Raw genomic sequence first — 20,598 nt, forward strand, 5'->3', positions numbered from 1 at the left:
CACTGGTCCCTTTTATCAAAAGATGGACGACCTTCTCTCCGTCAAATGTTGGACCTTTGAACCCTGGAAAAAAAAAAGGTCTTAATAGTTTTAAGCGAACAGCTGATCGATGGCATCGGTCTTGGAGGGAGTCGGGGGCTGGTTCTGGACTAAGAGAGCCAGGGGACGTCCCCCCTCTAGTCCTGCACCAGGAACCACAACCACTTCATCCTGACCTCGGTGTGGGAACACATGATGGGGTCCTGAGTGATCCGGCACCGTGGAGGGATCAGTGTGTTGCTCAGAGGCACTGCAGCAGTCACATGATAATGAGCTGCTCTTCCCTCGGTGTGGACTGACAGGTACCGGGGGCCCCTGCAGCCAGAGAATCTGTGAATGCTCCTTTAATGTTTCTTTGACGTTGTCGAACCGACTCGGTAATAACACCATAAATAAACTTATCAGTGGTGGAGTTGTCAGAGGGGCCCCCGAGGGCCCGCGGGGCCCATGGTGGACCTGGGCAGTGTAGCAATAAAGACTCATCTCATCCTCAAGAGTCGGATGTTTCAAGGTTATAGTGAATCTGTGATCCAACGCTCCACTCGGTGGAAATGTTCAGTGACAGCAAATCAAACACACCCACAGGGCGAAGCTCACGGAGGCTGTTTGTCGCGTTGTTATCATCAGAGACTCTGCTGCTATCTGCTGTGTGTGTGTGTGTGTGTGTGTGTGTGTGTGTGTGTGTGTGTGTGTGTGTGTGTGTGTGTGTGTGTGTCCGTGTGTGTGTGTGTGTGTGTGTGTGTGTGTGTGTGTGTGTGTCCGTGTGTGTGTGTGTGTGTGTGTGTGTGTGTGTGTGTGTGTGTGTGTGTGTGTGTGTGTGTGTGTGTGTGTGTGTGTCAGAGGTCATCTGGACTGGGTTATTTCAGGAGAAGCAGATATGAAACATCCTCTAACTTCAGGATGTTTTCACCTCAGGGAAACTCTGAAAGGTGCAAACAAGTTACAGTCTGTTAGTTACAATTAGAGTTAGTTACATTCTTAGTTACTGTACAGTTAGTTACAGTCTTAGTTACTGTACAGTTAGTTACAGTCTTAGTTACTGTACAGTTAGTTACAGTCTTAGTTACTGTACAGTTAGTTACAGTCTTAGTTACTGTACAGTTAGTTACAGTTACAACCTCTTGATTACAATTATAAACTGTTTGATACAATTGCAGCGAGTTACAGTTAGAATCTGTTAAGTACAGAAAAAAGATAGAAATCCTTTATTCGTCCCACAACGGGGAAATGTGGACAGCAAAAAAAAAAAGATTAAGATTAAGATTAAAAAAAATTAGATGAGGCAATAGGTATTTAATAAATATAACATATAAAATATAAATACGATACACACAAAATATAACAGTCACAGTTGTGGTGCTTTGTTGAAAAGCAAAAATATTATGTAAAATACTTTGTTCCAGTTACTGACTTTTAAAAATTAATAATTCTACATATTATTGATTGAAATCACATTTCACTTTAAAATATTACATTTATTTGAAGAAATATTCTGACTTTATTGTTGACATGTGGAGTTCTCTCGTAAAACTTAAATTAAAATGTATTATTTAGATTTTTCTTCTAAATTGACTTTTCTTGTGAAAATTATTTTTTTCATGATGTCATGATTTTTTAAAATTTAGTATGAATTATTAATCTGAGTTTAAACAAAAAGAGGGAAAAAACACATTTTTCATTGATCTTGTTGATCAGATCAATAACATCATGGAACATATTGTTACTTCATGGATTTATTGAAACTGATCCTTTAACTCAGAAGAAGAAAAACAAACTCCGACTCTGTCACGTGACTTGGTCAAAGTTGTCCGCACTTTTTATTTTTTAAAGGACAACATGTCGGACCGGACCAGGACCGGACCAGGACCGGACCAGGACTGACGGACCGGATCAGGACCGGACCAGGACCAGGACCGACGGACCGGATAAGGACCGGATCAGGACCGGATCACGACCGGACCAGGACCAGAACTGACGGACCGGATCAGGGCTGACGGACCGGATCAGGACCGGATCAGGACCGGACCAGGACCAGGACTGACGGACCGGATCAGGACCGGATCAGGACCGGACCAGGACCAGGACTGACGGACCGGATCAGGACCGGACCCAGGGCCAGGACTGATGAATCGGATCAGGACCGGACCAGGACTGACGGACCGGATCAGGACCGGACCAGGACTGACGGACCAGGACCGGCGGACCGGGATCAGGGGAGATGGTCTGGACCGGCGGACCGGGTCGGTCCACCGCGCCTCAGGTGTGGGCTCAGAGCCGCACGTGTCTGGTTCCTCCTCCGGGAGGGGCGGGGACAGTTCGGGGGGGCGGTGATGAAGAGGAGGAGCAGCTGGTCTCGGTTCAATCTGTCGCAACGTTTTCTTCTCTTTGTTTCACATGAAAAGTTCTGATGAGCAAACTGGCCGCGTCACACGGGACTAGAACCGGATCAGTACCGGATTAGACCCGGGTGGGAACTGGGAGCAGCAGGACCAGGACCAGGACCCGGAGCAGCAGGACCCGGAGCCGGAGCAGGGAGGAGGACTTTTCTGGGAGTTTGGATCAGGATCAGGATCCAGATCATGGGTCAATAGGACGCACGGATTTATTGGTAACTTATGGTCTCCATGGAGACGAGAGTTTTTCCCGCCAGATGAGAAGCGGACCTCAGTGACTCGACTCTCTGGCTGTTGATCGACATCGAGTCTGAATCCATCGGCGGGATGGGCGCGCTCCTTCTGCTGCTGCCGCTCGCGCTCTGGACCTGCGGACACGCCAAGAGCGCGTTCCCGCTGCGACCCTCCTACAGCCTGTACACCGGCGGGCACGCGCACGGGGGCCGCGCCACCAGCAGACACAGGTAGGAGGATGACACGTGCACGGAAAGGATGAGGAGGAGGAGGAGGATGATGTGATGAGGGTGGAGATGAAGGAGGAGGTGATGGTGACGTCACGGCGTCTGTCTGTGCAGCAGATGCTTTTATTGTGAAAGAGTGAACAGGAAGTGTGTTTAAAGATGCTGGGTTGAATCCGGGTCTGGTTCTGGTTCTGGTTCAGGTTCAGGTCTGTTGCTCCAGACAGGTCAGTGTGATGTCATTCGCTGTTTCCACGGTGACGAGCTGTCAACAGCTTGTGATGCTGTTTCAGTTTGTTTCAGTTTTTTTTGGTTTTTTTGCAGATGAATCTGATATAATTAATACTTAATAATAATAGTGAAATCAATTTGTCCAATTGTGTACGACCAATCACACGGAATCGTTTGGTCTCGCTCGTCGTGTTCAACGTGGCTCTGTGAACCGAACTGGACTTCTGGCTCGGAACCCGATCGTACGAGCTCACGCCGCCTGCCGTCTCCATCCCTGCACACGAGCCAATCACACTCCAGCCTGTTCTGCTCTGTGGTTGGTCGATGGTGGAACGAGCAGGGTCGTCCCGCTCTGAAGACTCGCGTGCTGTGAGAGCCGAGCGTCTCCTGACGACCCACCGTGACGTCACCCGTTGGTGTTGTTTGACCTGGTGTTTGACCAGCGCCATCTGGGTTCTTTTTGCAACCGGAGCTCTTCCACTGTACGTCCACCTCCACCTGCATCCATGCACCGATTGGACGGTACCAGCTGTCAATCACGCTGTAATCACGCTACAGTGCTTTATGGTCTGTCTGACTGTAAATGGATCCTAATGTACAAAATGAACATCATGTGCTGAAGAAGACTTGAAACTAGAGATTGAACCATAAACTCCTCAGGAAAATGTTTTACTGACGTTATGAATCAAGTGAGAAGACGAGTCACGTCTCATAGAGTCGCCCTCTGCTGGTCAGTGGAGAGAATACAGGCTTCAGACACTTTAAGAACCCTGGTGACTGTACGTCCATTTTATGAAACAGTCGATGGTCCTGATCTCCTGCTCTTTGTCTCATTGGACACATTCAGTCTCAGTTCAGTGTTTCCTGATGTTCATCAGAATGTTTGTCTCAGGCGACGTCCACATTACTACGTTTAGTTTTAAAAACTCATCACTGTTGCTATGGGTACGCCTGCCGTACACACGTCTCTACACCGGAGAATTGTGGAAACGCTGCTGGTCCACGGTTCAGTGTGAAAACTCCAGGTTGTGTTTCAGGCTGGACGGAGAGAAACTGAGACGTTTAGTAAACGATGACGCAGACGTTCTCTTCTCTGATTGGTTCTTATCAGTCACGACTCGACCGCTGATGTTTCTCTGGAGCTGCTCTGTCCCCCCATATAAACACACACTCATCTTGAACTCAACGAATGCCCCTCACAACACACACACACGCACACGCACACACACACACACACACACACACACACACACACACACACACACACACACACACACACACTTATCATTGTGAGACACTCATTGACATAATGCATTCCCCAGCCCCAGAACCTGACCACAACCATCACAACTGAAAGAACCAGACCCAGAACCGGAATCAGAATCAGAATCAGGACCAGGACCAGAACCAAACCAGAACCAAAAGCAGAACCAAAACCAAAACCAAATCCAAAACCTAACCCTAAACCAGAACCAGAACCTAAACCAGAACCAAAACCAAAACCAGAACCAGAACCAGAATCAAAACCAGAACCAGAACCAAAACCAAAACCAGAACCAGAACCAAAACCTAAACCAGAACCAGAACCTAAACCAGAACCAGAACCAAAACCAGAACCAGAACCAGAACCAAACCCAGAACCAGAATCAAAACCTAAACCAGAACCAAAACCAGAACCAGAACCAAAACCAAAACCAGAACCAGAGTCAAAACCAGAACCAGAACCAGAACCAAAACCAGAACCTGAATCAAAACCAAAACCAGAACCAGAGTCAAAACAGGAACCAGAACCAGAACCAAAACCAGAACCAGAGTCAAAACCAGAACCAGAACTGAGGGTTGGTCCTCACAAAGATAGAAGAAGAAGCACAAACAAACAGAGGATGATGTCACACGACAGGAAATGAGTCATTTAGGCGTTTGTTTAGTTTCTGATGATGACATCATTTACTTCACTGTGTGTGTGTGTGTGTGTGTGTGTGTGTGTGTGTGTGTCTCTGTGTGTCTGTGTTAACTCTGGTTTGAGTTATTTTTACAGTGTAAAGATTAAAATCATCCCGTAATGTGTAGATGTTTTTGTTCATTATCTACACAGACACTGAGGTCAAAGGTTAAACGAGGTTAAATCACACTTTGAGTTTCAGAAGCTCAGAGACGATAGAGAAGCTGCGACGACATCAGGCCTCGTGAGGAGAACAGGATCAGGATCAGGATCAGATTCAGGTTCAGGTTCTTGTTCTGGATCAAATCAGGCCTCGTGAGGAGAACAGGATCAGGATCAGGATCAGGTTCGGGTTCAGGTTCTGGTTCAGGATCACATCAGGCCAAATGAGGAGAACAGAATCAGGTCCAGGTTCAGGTTCAGGTTCTGGTTCAGGATCACATCAGGCCTCATGATGAGAACAGAATCAGGTCCAGGTTCAGGTTCGGGTTCAGGTTCTGGTTCAGGATCACATCAGGCCTCATGATGAGAACAGAATCAGGTCCAGGTTCAGGTTCGGGTTCAGGTTCTGGTTCAGGATCACATCAGGCCAAATGAGGAGAACAGAATCAGGTCCAGGTTCAGGTTCAGGTTCAGGTTCAGGATGACATCAGGCCTCATGATGAGAACAGATCTGTTGTTCCGAGAATCAGTTGTGAACAGTCGTCACTGGTCCAGACGAGTCACGTGACACGAGTCAGAAGTTATTGACGTTTTCGTTTTTCCACTTATGAATCAAACTTTTCATCAGACATTATATATAAATATAGAACTAACGTGATTCTGTTGAACTCTGCAGTTTGAATTATATAATGTGATTATACATTTATTCATGATCCTGATGTGAGGAGGGTCCGGTGGGCGAACCTCAGCGGCTCCATCAGCATGTTTCAGTGTTTTATGATTCATATGTAACAGTAACTTACATCTGGATCATATTCATACTCTTCTTCTTCTTCTTCTACTTCAGATGGAATCGTTTACGTTCGTCACGTTAAATATCGCTGCTGCAATGAATTGTGGGTCTATTTCTCCTTTCCTTTGTCATAGGAAGCTCCAGTGTGTCCTCTGATGAAGGAGAAAGGAAAGGAAGCGTTGAAGCTCCTTTCATTTAGAGAATCTGAACAGATCTTATCATGGTGCTGAGGAAACACTTCAGGGTCACGACAAGATCCAGAGCAACTTTGACAATGCGACCTCAGGTGGGCGTGTCCTGACACCGGTGGGCGTGTCCTGACCCAGGAGGTGTAGTGACAGTCAGGTGGGCGTGTCCAGACACCGGGGGGCGTGTCCTGACCAGGAGGTGTAGTGACGGTCAGGTGGGCGTGTCCTGACACCGGTGGGCATGTCCTGACCCAGGAGGTGTAGTGGCAGTCAGGTGGGCGTGTCCTGACACAGCAGGTGTAATGACAGTCAGGTGGGCGTGTCCTGACACAGCAGGTGTAATGACAGTCAGGTGGGCGTGTCCTGACATTGCAGGTGTAATGACAGTCAGGTGGGCGTGTCCTGACACAGCAGGTGTAATGACAGTCAGGTGGGCGTGTCCTGACACAGCAGGTGTAGTGACAGACAGGTGGGCGTGTCCTGACACAGCAGGTGTACTGACAGTCAGGTGGGCGTGTCCTGACACAGCAGGTGTAGTGACAGTCAGGTGGGCGTGTCCTGACACAGCAGGTGTAGTGACAGTCAGGTTGGCGTCTCCTGACACAGGTGGGCATGTCCTGACACAGCAGGTGTAGTGACAGTCAGTTGGTCATGTCCTGACACAGCTGGTGTAATGACAGTCAGGTGGGCGTGTCCTGACAGCTGGTGTAATGACAGTCAGGTGGGCGTGTGATGACCCAGGAGGTGTAGTGACAGTCAGGTGGGCGTGTCCTGACACAGCAGGTGTAGTGACAGTGAGTGGGCGTGTACTGAAACCGGTGGGCGTGTCCTGACACAGCTGGTGTAACGACAGTCAGGTGGGCGTGTCCTGACAGCTGGTGTAATGACAGTCAGGTGGGCGTGTGATGACCCAGGAGGTGTAGTGACAGTCAGGTGGGCGTGTCCTGACACAGCAGGTGTAGTGACAGTGAGTGGGCGTGTACTGAAACCGGTGGGCGTGTCCTGACACAGCTGGTGTAATGACAGTCACGTGGTCATGTCCTGACACAGCAGGTGTAATGAGAGTCAGGTGGGCGTGTCCTGACACCGGTGGGCGTGTCCTGACACAGCTGGTGTAATGACAGTCAGGTGGGCGTGTCCTGACAGCTGGTGTAATGACAGTGAGTGGGCGTGTACTGAAACCGGTGGGCGTGTCCTGACACAGCAGGTGTAATGACAGTGAGTGGGCGTGTACTGAAACCGGTGGGCGTGTCCTGACACAGCAGGTGTAATGACAGTCAGGTGGGCGTGTCCTGACACAGCTGGTGTAATGACAGTCAGGTGGGCGTGTCCTGACACAGCAGGTGTACTGAAACCGGTGGGCGTGTCCTGACACAGCTGGTGTAATGACAGTCAGGTGGGCGTGTCCTGACACAGCAGGTGTAATGACAGTCAGGTGGGCGTGTCCTGACACAGCAGGTGTAATGACAGTAAGGTGGGCGTGTCCTGTGCTCGTTGAATCTGACGTGTCGTGTTTTTTTACGAACAAATGAACGAGAAGTTTCAGGGAAAACTATGAAAGATGTTCATCCGTGAGGAGGACGCCATGTTTGTTCTCACCAGCCTCCAGTCAGCTGGAGGTCAAAGGTCACACCTGGTCCTGATGCTGAGGATGAAGTGAGATCAGTTTCTTCTCAGTGTTCACGATCAGGTCGTTTTTTTTCATATATAGACATTTTTCTCAAACTAAAGCTGTAAATTCACTTCACATTAATATCAAAGAAGCATTTTAATAGGTTTATGTTTATAAGATAAAACTGTATTGATCCCACTTGATAGATTCACACTGATGAGACATTTTAAAATCTGTCAGTTGATCATTTTCTTTCTCTCTTCATTTGAATATATATTTTTTAACTTAAACAGTTTTTTTTATAACTTGATTAATTTGACCCCGTGAACTCGGAGATAATGAAATTCCCGCTTGTTGTTCGGGATTCCAGGGAATTGCTCCAACACGTAATTTAATTTAATTACAAAGACTCAGTTTGTCACACACTGATGACATCAGCACCACGCGCTGAACGTGTGTGTGTGTGTTTATGTGTTTGTGTGCGTGCGTGCGTGCGTGTGCGTGTGTGTGTGTCGTCAGCTGGTCAGAACATGTGCACATGCTCAGTTCCGACCTCTCTCCACCCAGACACATGTTGGTCATAAAGTCTGAGCAGCAACAGAAAACATCTGATCCACTCTCCGGGTTTCGTGTTTGTGAAAAAACACGATGTTTGTGATTAATCTGCGACAGTGGAAACATGTTCAGTCATTAAATCGCACACACACACACACACACACACACACACACAGTGTTGTCACCGCAGCACATGAAATGTCTTCAGATCTCATATTCTGTGTTCATGTTTGTCATGATTTATATGATTTATGCTGAACTGACCCCTGTTTGTGTGTGTGTGTGTGTGTGTGTGTGTGTGTGTGTGTGTGTGTGTGTGTGTCAAACAGGAACTGGTGTGCGTTTGTGGTGACAAAGACGGTGAGTTGTGTGGTCGAGGACGGAGTAGAAACCTACGTGAAGCCCGATTATCATCCCTGCAGCTGGGGGAGTGGACAGTGCAGCCGGGTGGTGGTGTGAGTACACACACACACACACACACACACACACTGGACCGTTGCTAAATGATGACATCACACTGGAATATTGTTTTTCCCTCACGTTGTTTTTCGATCATTTTCTCTTTTGCTGATCCATCACGAACTTTACTTATCTGAAAAACGTTTTTCTGTTAAACATAAAACAAATCAGAAACATTAACATTAGATTTCTACCTCACAACCAGTGTTTCAATCATACACATTTTACAGTAGACGCTGTATCTCAACAGCTGCCGTCCACCTGAAGTTCACTGTCAACAGTCAGAAAATGATTGTTCCCAACGGGAACCTCCTGAGTTTCAGTGTAGCGCCACCATCAGGCCACAGCTGCAACTGATTCTGACTGTAAATGGACAGAACCAGTTTGTGCCATCTGATCCCTCCGTGATCCTGTCGGTGATTCTGTCTGTGATTCTGTCGGTGGTCGTCGACCGGCCCTGCGGCCTCACACATGGATCCACTCACGTTTTACTTTCAGTTCCCTGAGAGCTGCTCGCCAACATTCTTGTGGTCGACTGAAGGAAAGTGGAAATAAGACGAGGTTTGACAGGGATCAGATACAGGAACTGATCAGAATCAGAATCAGCACATGGAGTTTCACAGAATTATCAGATACAGTAAAGTGAATTCACTTCCTGTTCCTCCACCTGAGTTTGACGAGGACGCTGTCACCTGACTCGTGACATCATAGGATGACGGTGGAGCCGGCGATGATGATGTCACATTCAGATTTTCTTTTTGTACCTCTCCTCAGTTTTAAAAATCAAACGTCTCCGGTCTCCGCAGCTACCGGACCTACATGAGGCCGCGCTACAAGGTGGCCTACAAGATGGTGACGCAGATGGAGTGGAAGTGTTGCCAGGGTTACAGCGGACAGGACTGCGCTGACGGTCCAGTCGGCGGAGCGGGACCCCAGGGCGCCACCACCAGACCGCAACCCAGACCGGAACAGGGCGGAGGGATTGGCCACGGAGGAGGAGGAGGAGGAGGAGGAGGAGCTGGAGGAGCAGGAGGAGCAGGAGGAGGAGGAGCCGGAGGAGCAGGAGGAGGAGGAGGAGGAGGAGGAGGTTATGGTCCGGGAGGCGGCGGGTCGGGATCGGGACAGAGCGGAGGACACGGTGGAGGTGAGTAGAGTCTGGACTGAAAGGTGAGACGATAAAGACAGACCCCTCTGTCCCTCTTGTCCTCAGTCAGTGTCCCGGGGAAGTGGACCGGACCCACGTGGACAAACTGAAAGTCCAAACAGTTTATCAAACTGGACCTTGTTGTTATTTCTGAGTTCTCCCAGTGGAACCGACACATTCTTACTCCTGGAGTCGACTCACAACGTCAGACTCCAACAGCTGCTGTTCATCTCACTGAGCAGGCGTCAGTGTCACGCATGCAGCAATGTGTGACCTGTGCTGACCTCTACTGGTGACGTCCGTGAACTGCGCCTTGTCTACTGCGCCGTCCTCTGAAACTGCACAGAGCTCCTGCTGCTTCATCCTTTATTTCTTTTTCTGTTTTTAATAGGGAGAGCTGAGAGTGAGAAGATGAGGCAGCTGGAGGAGAAGATCCAGAGTCTGACCAGGAGCGTCCAGGACCTGCAGTCCAGCCTGAACACCATGAACGAACGCCTGCAGCAGGAGTCCAGCGCTCCGGGCTCGGGCGGAGCAGGAAGCTCGTCGGGAGGACGGAATCCCGCCGACGCGGCTCAGCCGGAGATTAAAGAGACAATCCACAGCATCCAGACCAAACTGGACCAACTGGACAACCGCACTCAGGTGTCCATTGTTTTCTACTTCACCTGTGTGGCTCCGGAGGTGTGAGCGGGTTGTCCACTAAAGTTTGTCCTTTACACGCGGCGAACGCTGCAGGCGAGTCAGACTCGCTCACAGCAGCAGGATCCTTCCCGGACCCTTCAGCAGGAGGCGGGACATGGCGATAACTCGGCTGCAGACATCGCAGGTGTCGAAACAGTCATCAACACGTCCACTGCCAATCCCCCGGAGATTCTCCTGCTGTTTACCATTAAAAACACCGGGCGGCTTTTGTTGCCGAGCAGCTACAGGAAAAAGAATCGATGTGTTTGACATGAACATGAGACAGAGAAAATAGAACTCAAAAGAAAAAATCAGTTTTCACGTTCAAAAATTGATTTCTGATGAAACTGTGTGTGTCTGATAAGACGTGAGAAAAAGACACCGTGAACAGTGAGTTTGAGCAGAGATGGTTTGTGCAGTTTTGGGGTCAATGTCGGTTTTTCTAATGAGAACTGTCTCATCTCACAGGCTCATGATAAAACCCTGGTCAGCATCAACAACCACCTGGTGAATGGGAAAGGGAACACGCTGGAGGGAGGTTCGTCCGGAGGAGCAGCGAGCGGAGGCAGGGTCAACCTGCTGAAGGAGGAGATCCTGCAGGAGCTGGAGAGGAGAGTGTCCTTGTCCTGCTCCTCTTGTCAGGTACCACAGGAACCTCTTTAACTGAGCCGATGAGCCAAACAACATGTTCTTGGTCAAGTTGAATTCACGGTTGTGTGTTCCAGGCCGGCGTGGAGGATCTGCGCCAGCAGCAGCAGGAAGACCGAGAGACGATTCGCGCTCTGGAGAAGCAGCTGAGCGCCCTGGACGTTCGGCATCGGCAGGGCCTGGATGGGCTGCGGCGGGATGTGCTGCGTTTACAGGGATGCTGCAATGTAGTCGACGACCTCCAGAACCGCGTCACCGATGCTGAGCGCAAGATCAGCTCGGCATCGGAGAACTTCGATGTTCTCCAGAACCGCCTGGACAAGGAGCTCAGCGGTGCAGGAGGCGGCGGCAACGGTCAGAGCAGTGGGACGAGAACAGGAGGAGGAGGAGGAGGAGGTTTCGGCGCCAGCGGCGGAGCTGGAAGGGATGCCGTGGTGACGGAGGACGTGTTGGAGAATCGGCTGAGGGACCTGGAGCGGCGGGTCAACGACACAGTGCAGCGAACCGAGCAGAGCTGCTCACATCTGGAGAACGACCTGAAACTCTACTTCCACAAAGAACAGGGCGACCTGAGGACCGTGTTCCTGGACCGCTTCGATGACCAGGCCTTCAGGATTTCAGATGTGGAGCTGGATCTGGGGCTGGTGAAGAACAGGGTGAGCGACCATGACGAGAGGCTGTCAAAGCTGGAAAACAACACCTCCCTCACAAATCTGAGGCTGGAGAAGTGCGGCTGTGGAGGGTCTGAAGGAGGAGGTGACCGAGGAGCGGGAGGAAGAGGAGGTGACCGAGGAGCGGGAGGAAGAGGAGGAGGAGGAGGTGACCGAGGAGAGGGAGGAAGAGGAGGAGGAGGAGGTGACCGAGGAGAGGGAGGAAGCTGGGGAGCAGGAGGAGGAGGTGACCGAGGAGAGGGAGGAAGAGGAGGAGGAGGAGGAGGTGACCGAGGAGAGGGAGGAAGAGGAGGAGGTGACCGAGGAGAGGGAGGAAGAGGAGGAGGTGACCGAGGAGAGGGAGGAAGAGGAGGAGGAGGAGGTGACCGAGGAGAGGGAGGAAGCTGGGGAGCAGGAGGAGGAGGTGACCGAGGAGAGGGAGGAAGAGGAGGAGGAGGAGGAGGTGACCGAGGAGAGGGAGGAAGAGGAGGAGGAGGAGGAGGTGACCGAGGACAGGGAGGAGGAGGAGAAGGAGGTGACCGAGGACAGGGAGGAAGAGGAGGAGGAGGTGACCGAGGAGAGGGAGGAAGAGGAGGAGGAGGTGACCGGGGAACGGGAGGAAGCTGGGGAGCAGGAGGAGGAGGAGGTGACCGAGGAGAGGGAGGAAGAGGAGGAGGAGGTGACCGAGGACAGGGAGGAAGAGGAGAAGGAGGTGACCGAGGACAGGGAGGAAGAGGAGAAGGAGGTGACCGAGGAGAGGGAGGAAGAGGAGGAGGAGGTGACCGGGGAACGGGAGGAAGCTGGGGAGCAGGAGGAGGAGGAGGAGTAGGAGGTGACCGAGGAGAGGGAGGAAGAGGAGGAGGAAGTGACCGGGGAGAGGGAGGAAGAGGAGGAGGAGGTGACCGGGGAGAGGGAGGAAGCTGGGGAGCAGGAGGAGGAGGAGGAGTAGGAGGTGACCGAGGAGAGGGAGGAAGAGGAGGAGGAGGTGACCGGGGAGAGGGAGGAAGCTGGGGAGCAGGAGGTGGAGGAATTATCACTGGAGGAGGGAACAGAGGAGGTACAGGGGGAAGATTATCTGGGACAGGAGGAGAAAATACAACAGAGAAATCCCTAGCGTGGAGAGTGGTGGCCAACGAGGATCAGATCCAACATTTTAACACTCGACTCAAAGACCTGTCGGTGTCCGGAGATTCTCTGCACGACAAGGTGAGAGGATGAATCTTATTCTCACTATGATAACAAACACATAAAGGTCAAAGAGAAGTGAAAGATTATCTCAGAAGTATTGAAATACTAACATGTAAACCATCATCCAAGGTGTTGGACCTGAGCCACGACGTCCGGAAGATCAAGGCTCTGACGGGAGATCACGGCGAACACTTTAACCGAATCGTGACGGAGGTGGAGATGCTGGGGCAGGACTGCGACCTGTGCAGGAAGATGGAGGACGAGTTGCGGAGGCTGAAGAACCAGTCCCAGGATGCACTTGGGCGCATGCAGAGCCACATCAACAGACTCCAGATCAGACTGGACTCGGAGAAAGACGGCTGCGTCCAGATCTGTACACACCTGCAGGATGAAGTCGGCCTGCTGCGAGATGATGTCAGGAGGTGTAACAGCCAATGCAAGATCGGCCCTGACACGCCCAAAGGTCAGACAAAGCCCCGCCCCCTGATAATTATGACATAATGACGTACTGGGGGGTCGGGGCATACAGGGATTCATAGGTGAGGAGGAGGATTGTGTACTTGATGTGGGAGTTGACCTGAAGATGGATGAGGGTGGGGTTGATGTTCAGGTGAGAACCATGGGGGCAAAGTTCTGGTCCAGGTCCCAGATGGGAACCAGGACAGGCTCCAGTGAAGTTGTCAAGTGGTGTAGTCGATGAAGGCAAAGAGTCAGAGGGTAAAGGGCAGAGTCGAGAAATATTTTTGAGGTGGTAGACGGCAGAGTTATTACCGATTTGCTATGAGACTGGAAGGAGAGGCTGGAGTCCAGAAGGACACAGGTTGTGGACGTCTAGGGACGGAACAACCATCCAACCTTTTGAAACAGGATGGAACAAACATACACGGAGAGAAGCATATCTCCAACCTTATGGAGCAGCGACTTCCAGGCCACAACCAAGAGTTCAGTTTTATTACGGTTAAGCTTGAGTAGGTTTCATGATGGCAAATCAATTAATTTGTATTTGTATAGCTCCACATCACAAGATACGTAATCTCAAGACTCTTTGTCCATGTGTTCATTTCATACAGGCAGTTGACAAGAGACTATGGGGGGAGTTGAGTGGATGGTTTGATACTGAGATAAAGCTGTGCGTTGTCAGCATAGCAGTGGAAGTTTAGGTAGGTAGGTAGATAGTTAGGTAGGTAGTTGGAAGGGTACTTTACTGAAAAAACTATACAAGTATAAGGACAATAAATGTAAAGAATGTACATAATATTAGTGCATGTTTGCAATCAGTTACCGGTAATGTGCATTAGAAGGTGACAGAAAGGTGCAAAGGTGCTTGGTCTCTGTCAAGTGTTGTAGAGTCTAATGGCTTGTGGTGGTGGATGATCTGACAAAGGGGGGGGGCGCATGTAGATGGTGATCATGTGGGGTCCAAGCACAGAGCCCTGGGGTACGCCTTGGTTGATGTTTCAGTTATTCATACAACATGAAAACATGTTAAGATAAATTGATTTAGAGAAGTAACGATACTGGATCAGTCAATATGTTATGTAGCATAAAACAGATTAAATGTCAGAAATGTTTTCATGAGCAGATAATAAAAGCTGTATGTAAACTGAAACACCCAACAGGGGGTGGTTCTGTCGGTTCTGGTGGTTCTGGTGGTTCTGGTGGCACCAGCGACAGCGGGCTGGACTCTGCGAAGCCTCTGGACGGCCACAGTGTGATCGGAGGCTCCATCAGCAACAACCAGCTGAAGACGCTGCAGGGCGAACTGTCCGAGGTCATCCTCACTTTCAGCTCCATCAACGACACCCTGAAGGGGCTGGAACACACGATGCAGAAACACGGCAGCGTCATCACTGACCTCGGTGAGCGGAACTCCCCGACGTTCGTCGATAAACCTTTTACCAGCTATTCACTCATTAATCCTCTGACGCCCACCAGGAAATACGAAGGACAAAATCATCTCGGAGCTGGACAAAATCCAGCTGGAGGTGACGGAGCACATCGAGGAGAGCCGCGACCGTCTGGACGGGGTGGACCGCGGCGTCCGGCGGTTCGAGAGCACGCTGCTGGTGGAGATGGGAGACTGCAAGCGGTCCGGAGACGGGCTGGAGAAGAGGCTGTCGAAGCTCGAAGGCGTCTGCGGGCGGCTGGACGGGGTCTCCGACTCCATCCACAAGATCAAGGAAGGTACAGTTCCTCCTCAAGGAGTTTTTAATTCTTACTTCATTTACTGCTGAACCGACCCAAGATCTGAACCTGACTTTATTCAGTGCTTCAGAATGTATCCAAGTTCTGCCCGGCAACACATTCTGACGAGCTTTGATTGGATGATTCTGAAACTTGGCTTCCTCTCCTCAAATAAAGAGTGGTCCGTGGTCCGCTCAGTGTTTATTACAAGTCATATCTAATGTCCATGTCTCCATGTGTCCATGTGTTGTGTTTTGATTTGTCCCGTGATTTAACATCAATGTGTAGTTATGAGTCTTATGTTGTGACCTGTTCTGTTTTCCGACGTGTCAGGACTGAATCGACACGTGACAAGTCTGTGGACGTGCGTCTCTGGTCTGAACGACTCGGTCGTCCATCACGGAGGAATCCTGGACTTCATTCAGAAGAACCAGGACGACGTCCACAGCAGGATGAAGAACCTGAATTCGAGCGTGACCCACATCCTCAAAGATCTTCAGAGCTTCTCTGAGCACGACCCGACCGGTGAGCTGGACTCGACTGAGTTCTTTTGTTATTCTATCGTCTGGTCGAATTCCTTCTGTCACACTGACACAGTTTTCTCTCCACAAGGGCATCGATGATGCTTTTCGTGGGTGATTGGTGACATCGCCAGAGGACAAGCTGACGGGCACGTTTCATATTATTTGTGTGATTCCGCAGGCCTGCCAGGACCTCCAGGGCCGCCAGGAGAAAGAGGGTTCAATGGGCTGCCAGGTATCCGGGGGCCCACCGGATCTCCAGGACGACAAGGACTAAATGGAGCCCGAGGTCTTCCAGGTGAGACGCTGGACATACACCGTACGATTTACTGTAAGCCCGCTTACATCTCAAACGATTTGCTCGGGACAGTTTGAGTCGGAATGCCACAACAGCGTTTCTAAAACCGTACCGAGCCTTAGAGGAAGAAAGAGTCTGTTCAAAGGGAGGTCGAGTTTACAAAGACATGAACAAACAACTGGAGCCTCAATTTATGAAAGTCATTTGTAATGTCCCGAAATTAATCTTCTCTTCTTCTCATATGAACAAAAAAGCACGTTGCTTCGTATTCTCCTAACTTCTTCTCCTGTGGTTCTTTCAGGTCCCAAAGGTGAAACAGGTTCGTATTTCTTTATCCGTCAGTTTTCACAGCAGTAAACAGGCTGACGTGACTGATGACGTGTGTGTGTGTGTGTGTGTGTGTGTGTGTGTGTGTGTGTTCAGGTCTGCCTGGTGCTGATGCTCACGTTCCCAGACTGTCCTTCTCCGCTGCCCTCACCGTCCCGATGGACAGAGCCGGAACCATCGTCTTCGACAAGCTCTTTGTCAACGAGGGAGAATTTTACGACCCACGAACAGGTGACGGCGCCTCAGCAGGTGGAACGGGTGTTCATCCGAGGGTTGCCGGTTCACATCCCCAGCTCCCCCTCCTGTCCACACGTCTGACAAGCATGATGTGAACGCAACACGCGCGGCGGCATCTTACGGCATCGCGTCACGTCGATCGGCCGCCACCTTTGGAATCCCAGTAGACGTGACAATACACATGTTCAGGCAGCGAACCAATGAACGAGCTCGCTCTCATCGCGCTGTCGGCCTCAAACAAACAGTCTTGAAATATCAAATCCAACTCAGAGGAAGATTACACCTCTGTTTTACAAGATGTGATCTTTCAGTCAGCGACATGTCGTTGACCTGCTCTGTGAATCTGTCACCCTCAGGTATCTTCACCGCTCCCGTAGATGGACACTACTTCTTCAGCGCCATCCTGACGGGTCACAAGCACGAGAAGATCGAGGCGGTGTTGTCCAAGTCCAACTACGGGATGGCCCGCGTGGACTCGGGGGGCTACCAGCCCGAGGGCCTGGAGAACAACCCGGTGGCCGAGGCCAAGACCAGCGCAGGCTCTCTGGCCGTCTTCAACATCATCCTGCCGCTGCAGACGCGGGACACGGTCTGCATCGACCTGGTGATGGGCAAACTGGCCCACTCCGTGGAGCCGCTCACCATCTTCAGCGGCACGCTGCTGTACGAGGACATGTGACGGGTTCGACCCTGACTGCTGCCGAACAATGACCCTATGAACCTGAAACTAAACGGAAGAGGAAGTGTGCGTGACGTTGCGTCGCCGTTCGCTGTGATGACAGAATTATTTTTTAACGTGAACCGTCGGTTCTCCGACTGTTTGACTGGCTTTATCTAATCGTGCTATTGAGTCGCTATGACGACAGCAGGAGTCTGACTGCTTTAATTACAATCACCTGATGTGATGTGGTCACATGACCCGACCTCAGAGCAGCACTGTGAGGACACGTCCGGGGGAAACCAGGACCAGCTGACGCTCCTCGAGACTTTTTAATAACACGTGAGCTTGTGTGGTGAAGAGTTACAGTATGTAACTGTCTGTGGTGATATTGGCCCCCCCTACAGGCAGCAGAGGTCATTACAGCCACTTCATGCCCCCCCCTACAGGCAGCAGAGGTCATCACAGCCACTACATGCCCCCCTACAGGCAGCAGAGGTCATCACAGCCACTACATGCCCCCCCTACAGGCAGCAGAGGTCATCACAGCCACTACATGCCCCCCTACAGGCAGCAAAGCTCATTACAGCCACTTCATGACCCCCCCTACAGGCAGCAGAGCTCATTACAGCCACTTCATGACACCCCCCCCCCCCTACAGGCAGCAGAGCTCATTACAGCCACTTAATGACACCCCCCCCCCCCCCCCCCCCCCCCCCCCCCCCCCCCCCCCTACAGGCAGCAGAGCTCATTACAGCCACTTCATGCCCCCCCCCCCCCCTACAGGCAGCAGAGCTCATTACAGCCACTTCATGACCCCCCCCTACAGGCAGCAGAGCTCATTACAGCCACTAAATACCATTCTGCTGCCCGTAGGGGGGTATTTAGTGGCTGTAATGTCCCTGTGGCGGGGGCGGGGGGGGGCACAGGGACGGTAGCACCACAAGGATGATCGTGGAGTCTTTAACATCTATAAACAAGATCAGGACATTTATTGATGATCTGATTGGTTGATATTTAGACAGCTGTCTGTCATTGATGATCTGATTGGGAGATGTTGAGAGATGCTGGATGCTGCTCGGTATCGTGAAACTCCTCCCTCAGCAGGTCAGGTGTTGTTATGGCAACATCCGCTTTTTATTATGATGACAAAACAAAGAAAGTCTTTTGCTTTCTAAAAGCAGAATGTGTTTTCTTTTGAATTTTACTATGGAAGTGAGTTCACATCGTGAATTTTTTGATATTGAGTTGCACCTTTTTTAAATTTGTTTTATTTTCTGTTTCAGCTTCCTGCCGAGTATTTAAGCCATTATCACGAGAATTATTATTTATCACATTACGAAAGAACAAGGATGGAAATGCACAATATTCTCGTATTGTCAACGAATCCCATTAAACACACAGTAACGGAAGAGAGATTCAGATCCTTTTCTTCAAATGTACAAATACATATTCTTTTATTTTAAATGTTATTTAAGTAAACATAAAGAAAGAGTAACCATCTAAATGATTTCTATGTTTTTTCTCTTTTTCAAATGAGTAAAATTGTCTTTCATTTTAAAGCTGCACATTGATTTGAAACACGAACACCACGAGATGCTTTGGAAATGATGTTTGTGTCAGTTGGCATGAAGGAGGAGGAAGTGAGATCTGGTCCTGAGCGGAGACAAGGTTTTCCGTGAGCAGAAGAACGTCGTTACTTTACAGTTAGTTACAGTTGAACGGCCGAAAACATGACGTGTTATTTTGTCTCTTGACACTTTGATCACATCGTCCGACTGCAGATAATAACACTTCACACACGACACAGCCACTATATGTATATACTATATATTCACATAACTATATACATAAATATATATTTTATTTGTACCTCAGTTTTATAATGATTTTTACACATCAGAGATCCCTCCCTCTCCCTGTCAGTCAGACTGACCGTCGGGAGGAGTCCTGCCAGTGACACACACACACACACACACACACACACACACACACACACACACACACACACACACACACACACAGTTGTTGGTCCACATGAACGTGTATCAGTACATTCACACTGTACTCGTGTGGGGCTTGTTGACAGACAGAAATATTCCGTGTGACCAGACGTACAGTTTGACGGACACGGTCGGACATTTCACCTGAAGACGATTGTTGATTTAAGCTTGATTGTTAGGACGCCTGCGTCACAGGGACACGTGACCCGTGTGATCGTTGATCATCAGCAACATGTTCACACATTCAACGGCGAACACAAGATGGCAGATATTTAAGACGCGCGCTCTGACCGGCGTGCTGGTGTGGTCTGAGAGGAGGAGGTATGAGGAGCGACAAACTGTCACTGTCATTAAAGACCATCCAGCAGGTTGTTGAACAAACTGCGTCGTGTGTTTGTCTGAAGGAGCCTCGAACACCCAACGGAACTCAGTGTGAGCGCTTCTCATGATGTTGTGGCAGGTCAACATGGAGCTTATGCATTTATATATAATCTATAACTGTACAGTTTATAAGCACACATGCACAATGTCACACTGCATTATATCTCACATAAAGGGCAAGGTCACAGACTCACATTCCTCTCCACGTTGGTACATAAACCGAGTGTTCGACGCTGGTTGTGTTCTGTCGCTGCCAGCAGGGGGAGACACACGTCCGGCTCTGCTCAGTGTGGTGGTTTTTAAATCCTCTCATTCGTTTGGTAAGTGTGTGTTCACCTCCAGAGCTCAGTATCAACACTCATGACGGGGCGTCTGGATTATTATTATCATTTTTTTATTATTATTATTAGTTTGTTTGTCAGGGACAGTTCAGAAAACCTTGTACCAGATTACAGTAAGATGATGCAGATGTGTTGCACAGACGTTCCCATACATATTAATAATATATCACATTACAATGGTTTTACCTGTGTGTGTGTGTGTGTGTGTGTAATTCAATGACAGTGACAATGACTCAAACATTTCATGGGAATCCAATTATTCTAGCCAATGAAGGGGAAGTACAGTAGGTGTGTGGAGCGTCTGTGTACGACAGCGAAACCCAGAAATAGCAAAAAGTTATTTGGCACCGAACGATAACATGTGACCGCGCACACGCCTCAATTCAAATCCACCATAATCATTTTCAGCGAGCCGTACAGTATCATTACAGAGGCTCAGTGACACAGGAGCCGGTGCCTGTCAATCACAGTGACTGTCCGACTCGTGGAGGGTTACTGAGATTAC

The 20,598-nt window shown here is 49.9% G+C and overlaps 1 protein-coding gene across 1 annotated transcript; it reads left to right on the forward strand.

The window, feature by feature from the left end:
* The first annotated feature begins 2,362 nt into the window (after positions 1 to 2,362).
* LOC118302624 (EMILIN-1-like) lies at positions 2,363 to 18,071 on the forward strand. The gene is made up of 15 exons (XM_047331643.1): positions 2,363 to 2,896; positions 8,703 to 8,828; positions 9,639 to 9,976; positions 10,368 to 10,618; positions 11,126 to 11,299; positions 11,383 to 12,047; positions 13,026 to 13,161; positions 13,273 to 13,606; positions 14,763 to 15,002; positions 15,079 to 15,327; positions 15,661 to 15,852; positions 16,030 to 16,146; positions 16,448 to 16,465; positions 16,570 to 16,704; positions 17,067 to 18,071. Exons 1-15 carry the CDS (start codon positions 2,760 to 2,762, stop codon positions 17,387 to 17,389), a joined length of 3,435 nt encoding a protein of 1,144 aa, XP_047187599.1. The 5' UTR covers positions 2,363 to 2,759; the 3' UTR covers positions 17,390 to 18,071.
* Positions 18,072 to 20,598: the final 2,527 nt, after the last annotated feature.

This window comes from Scophthalmus maximus, chromosome 4 (assembly GCF_022379125.1).
Source record: "Scophthalmus maximus strain ysfricsl-2021 chromosome 4, ASM2237912v1, whole genome shotgun sequence".
Lineage (NCBI taxonomy): Eukaryota > Metazoa > Chordata > Actinopteri > Pleuronectiformes > Scophthalmidae > Scophthalmus > Scophthalmus maximus.

Bases quoted from the DNA above. Each gene is read 5' to 3' on its own strand.
- LOC118302624 (XM_047331643.1), top strand. From the start codon at position 2,760: ATGGGCGCGCTCCTTCTGCTGCTGCCGCTCGCGCTCTGGACCTGCGGA. The intron at 2,897-8,702 runs GTAGGAGGATGA...TGTGTCAAACAG, and splicing joins CGCGCCACCAGCAGACACAG to GAACTGGTGTGCGTTTGTGG. The intron at 10,619-11,125 runs GTGTCCATTGTT...CTCATCTCACAG, and splicing joins AACTGGACAACCGCACTCAG to GCTCATGATAAAACCCTGGT.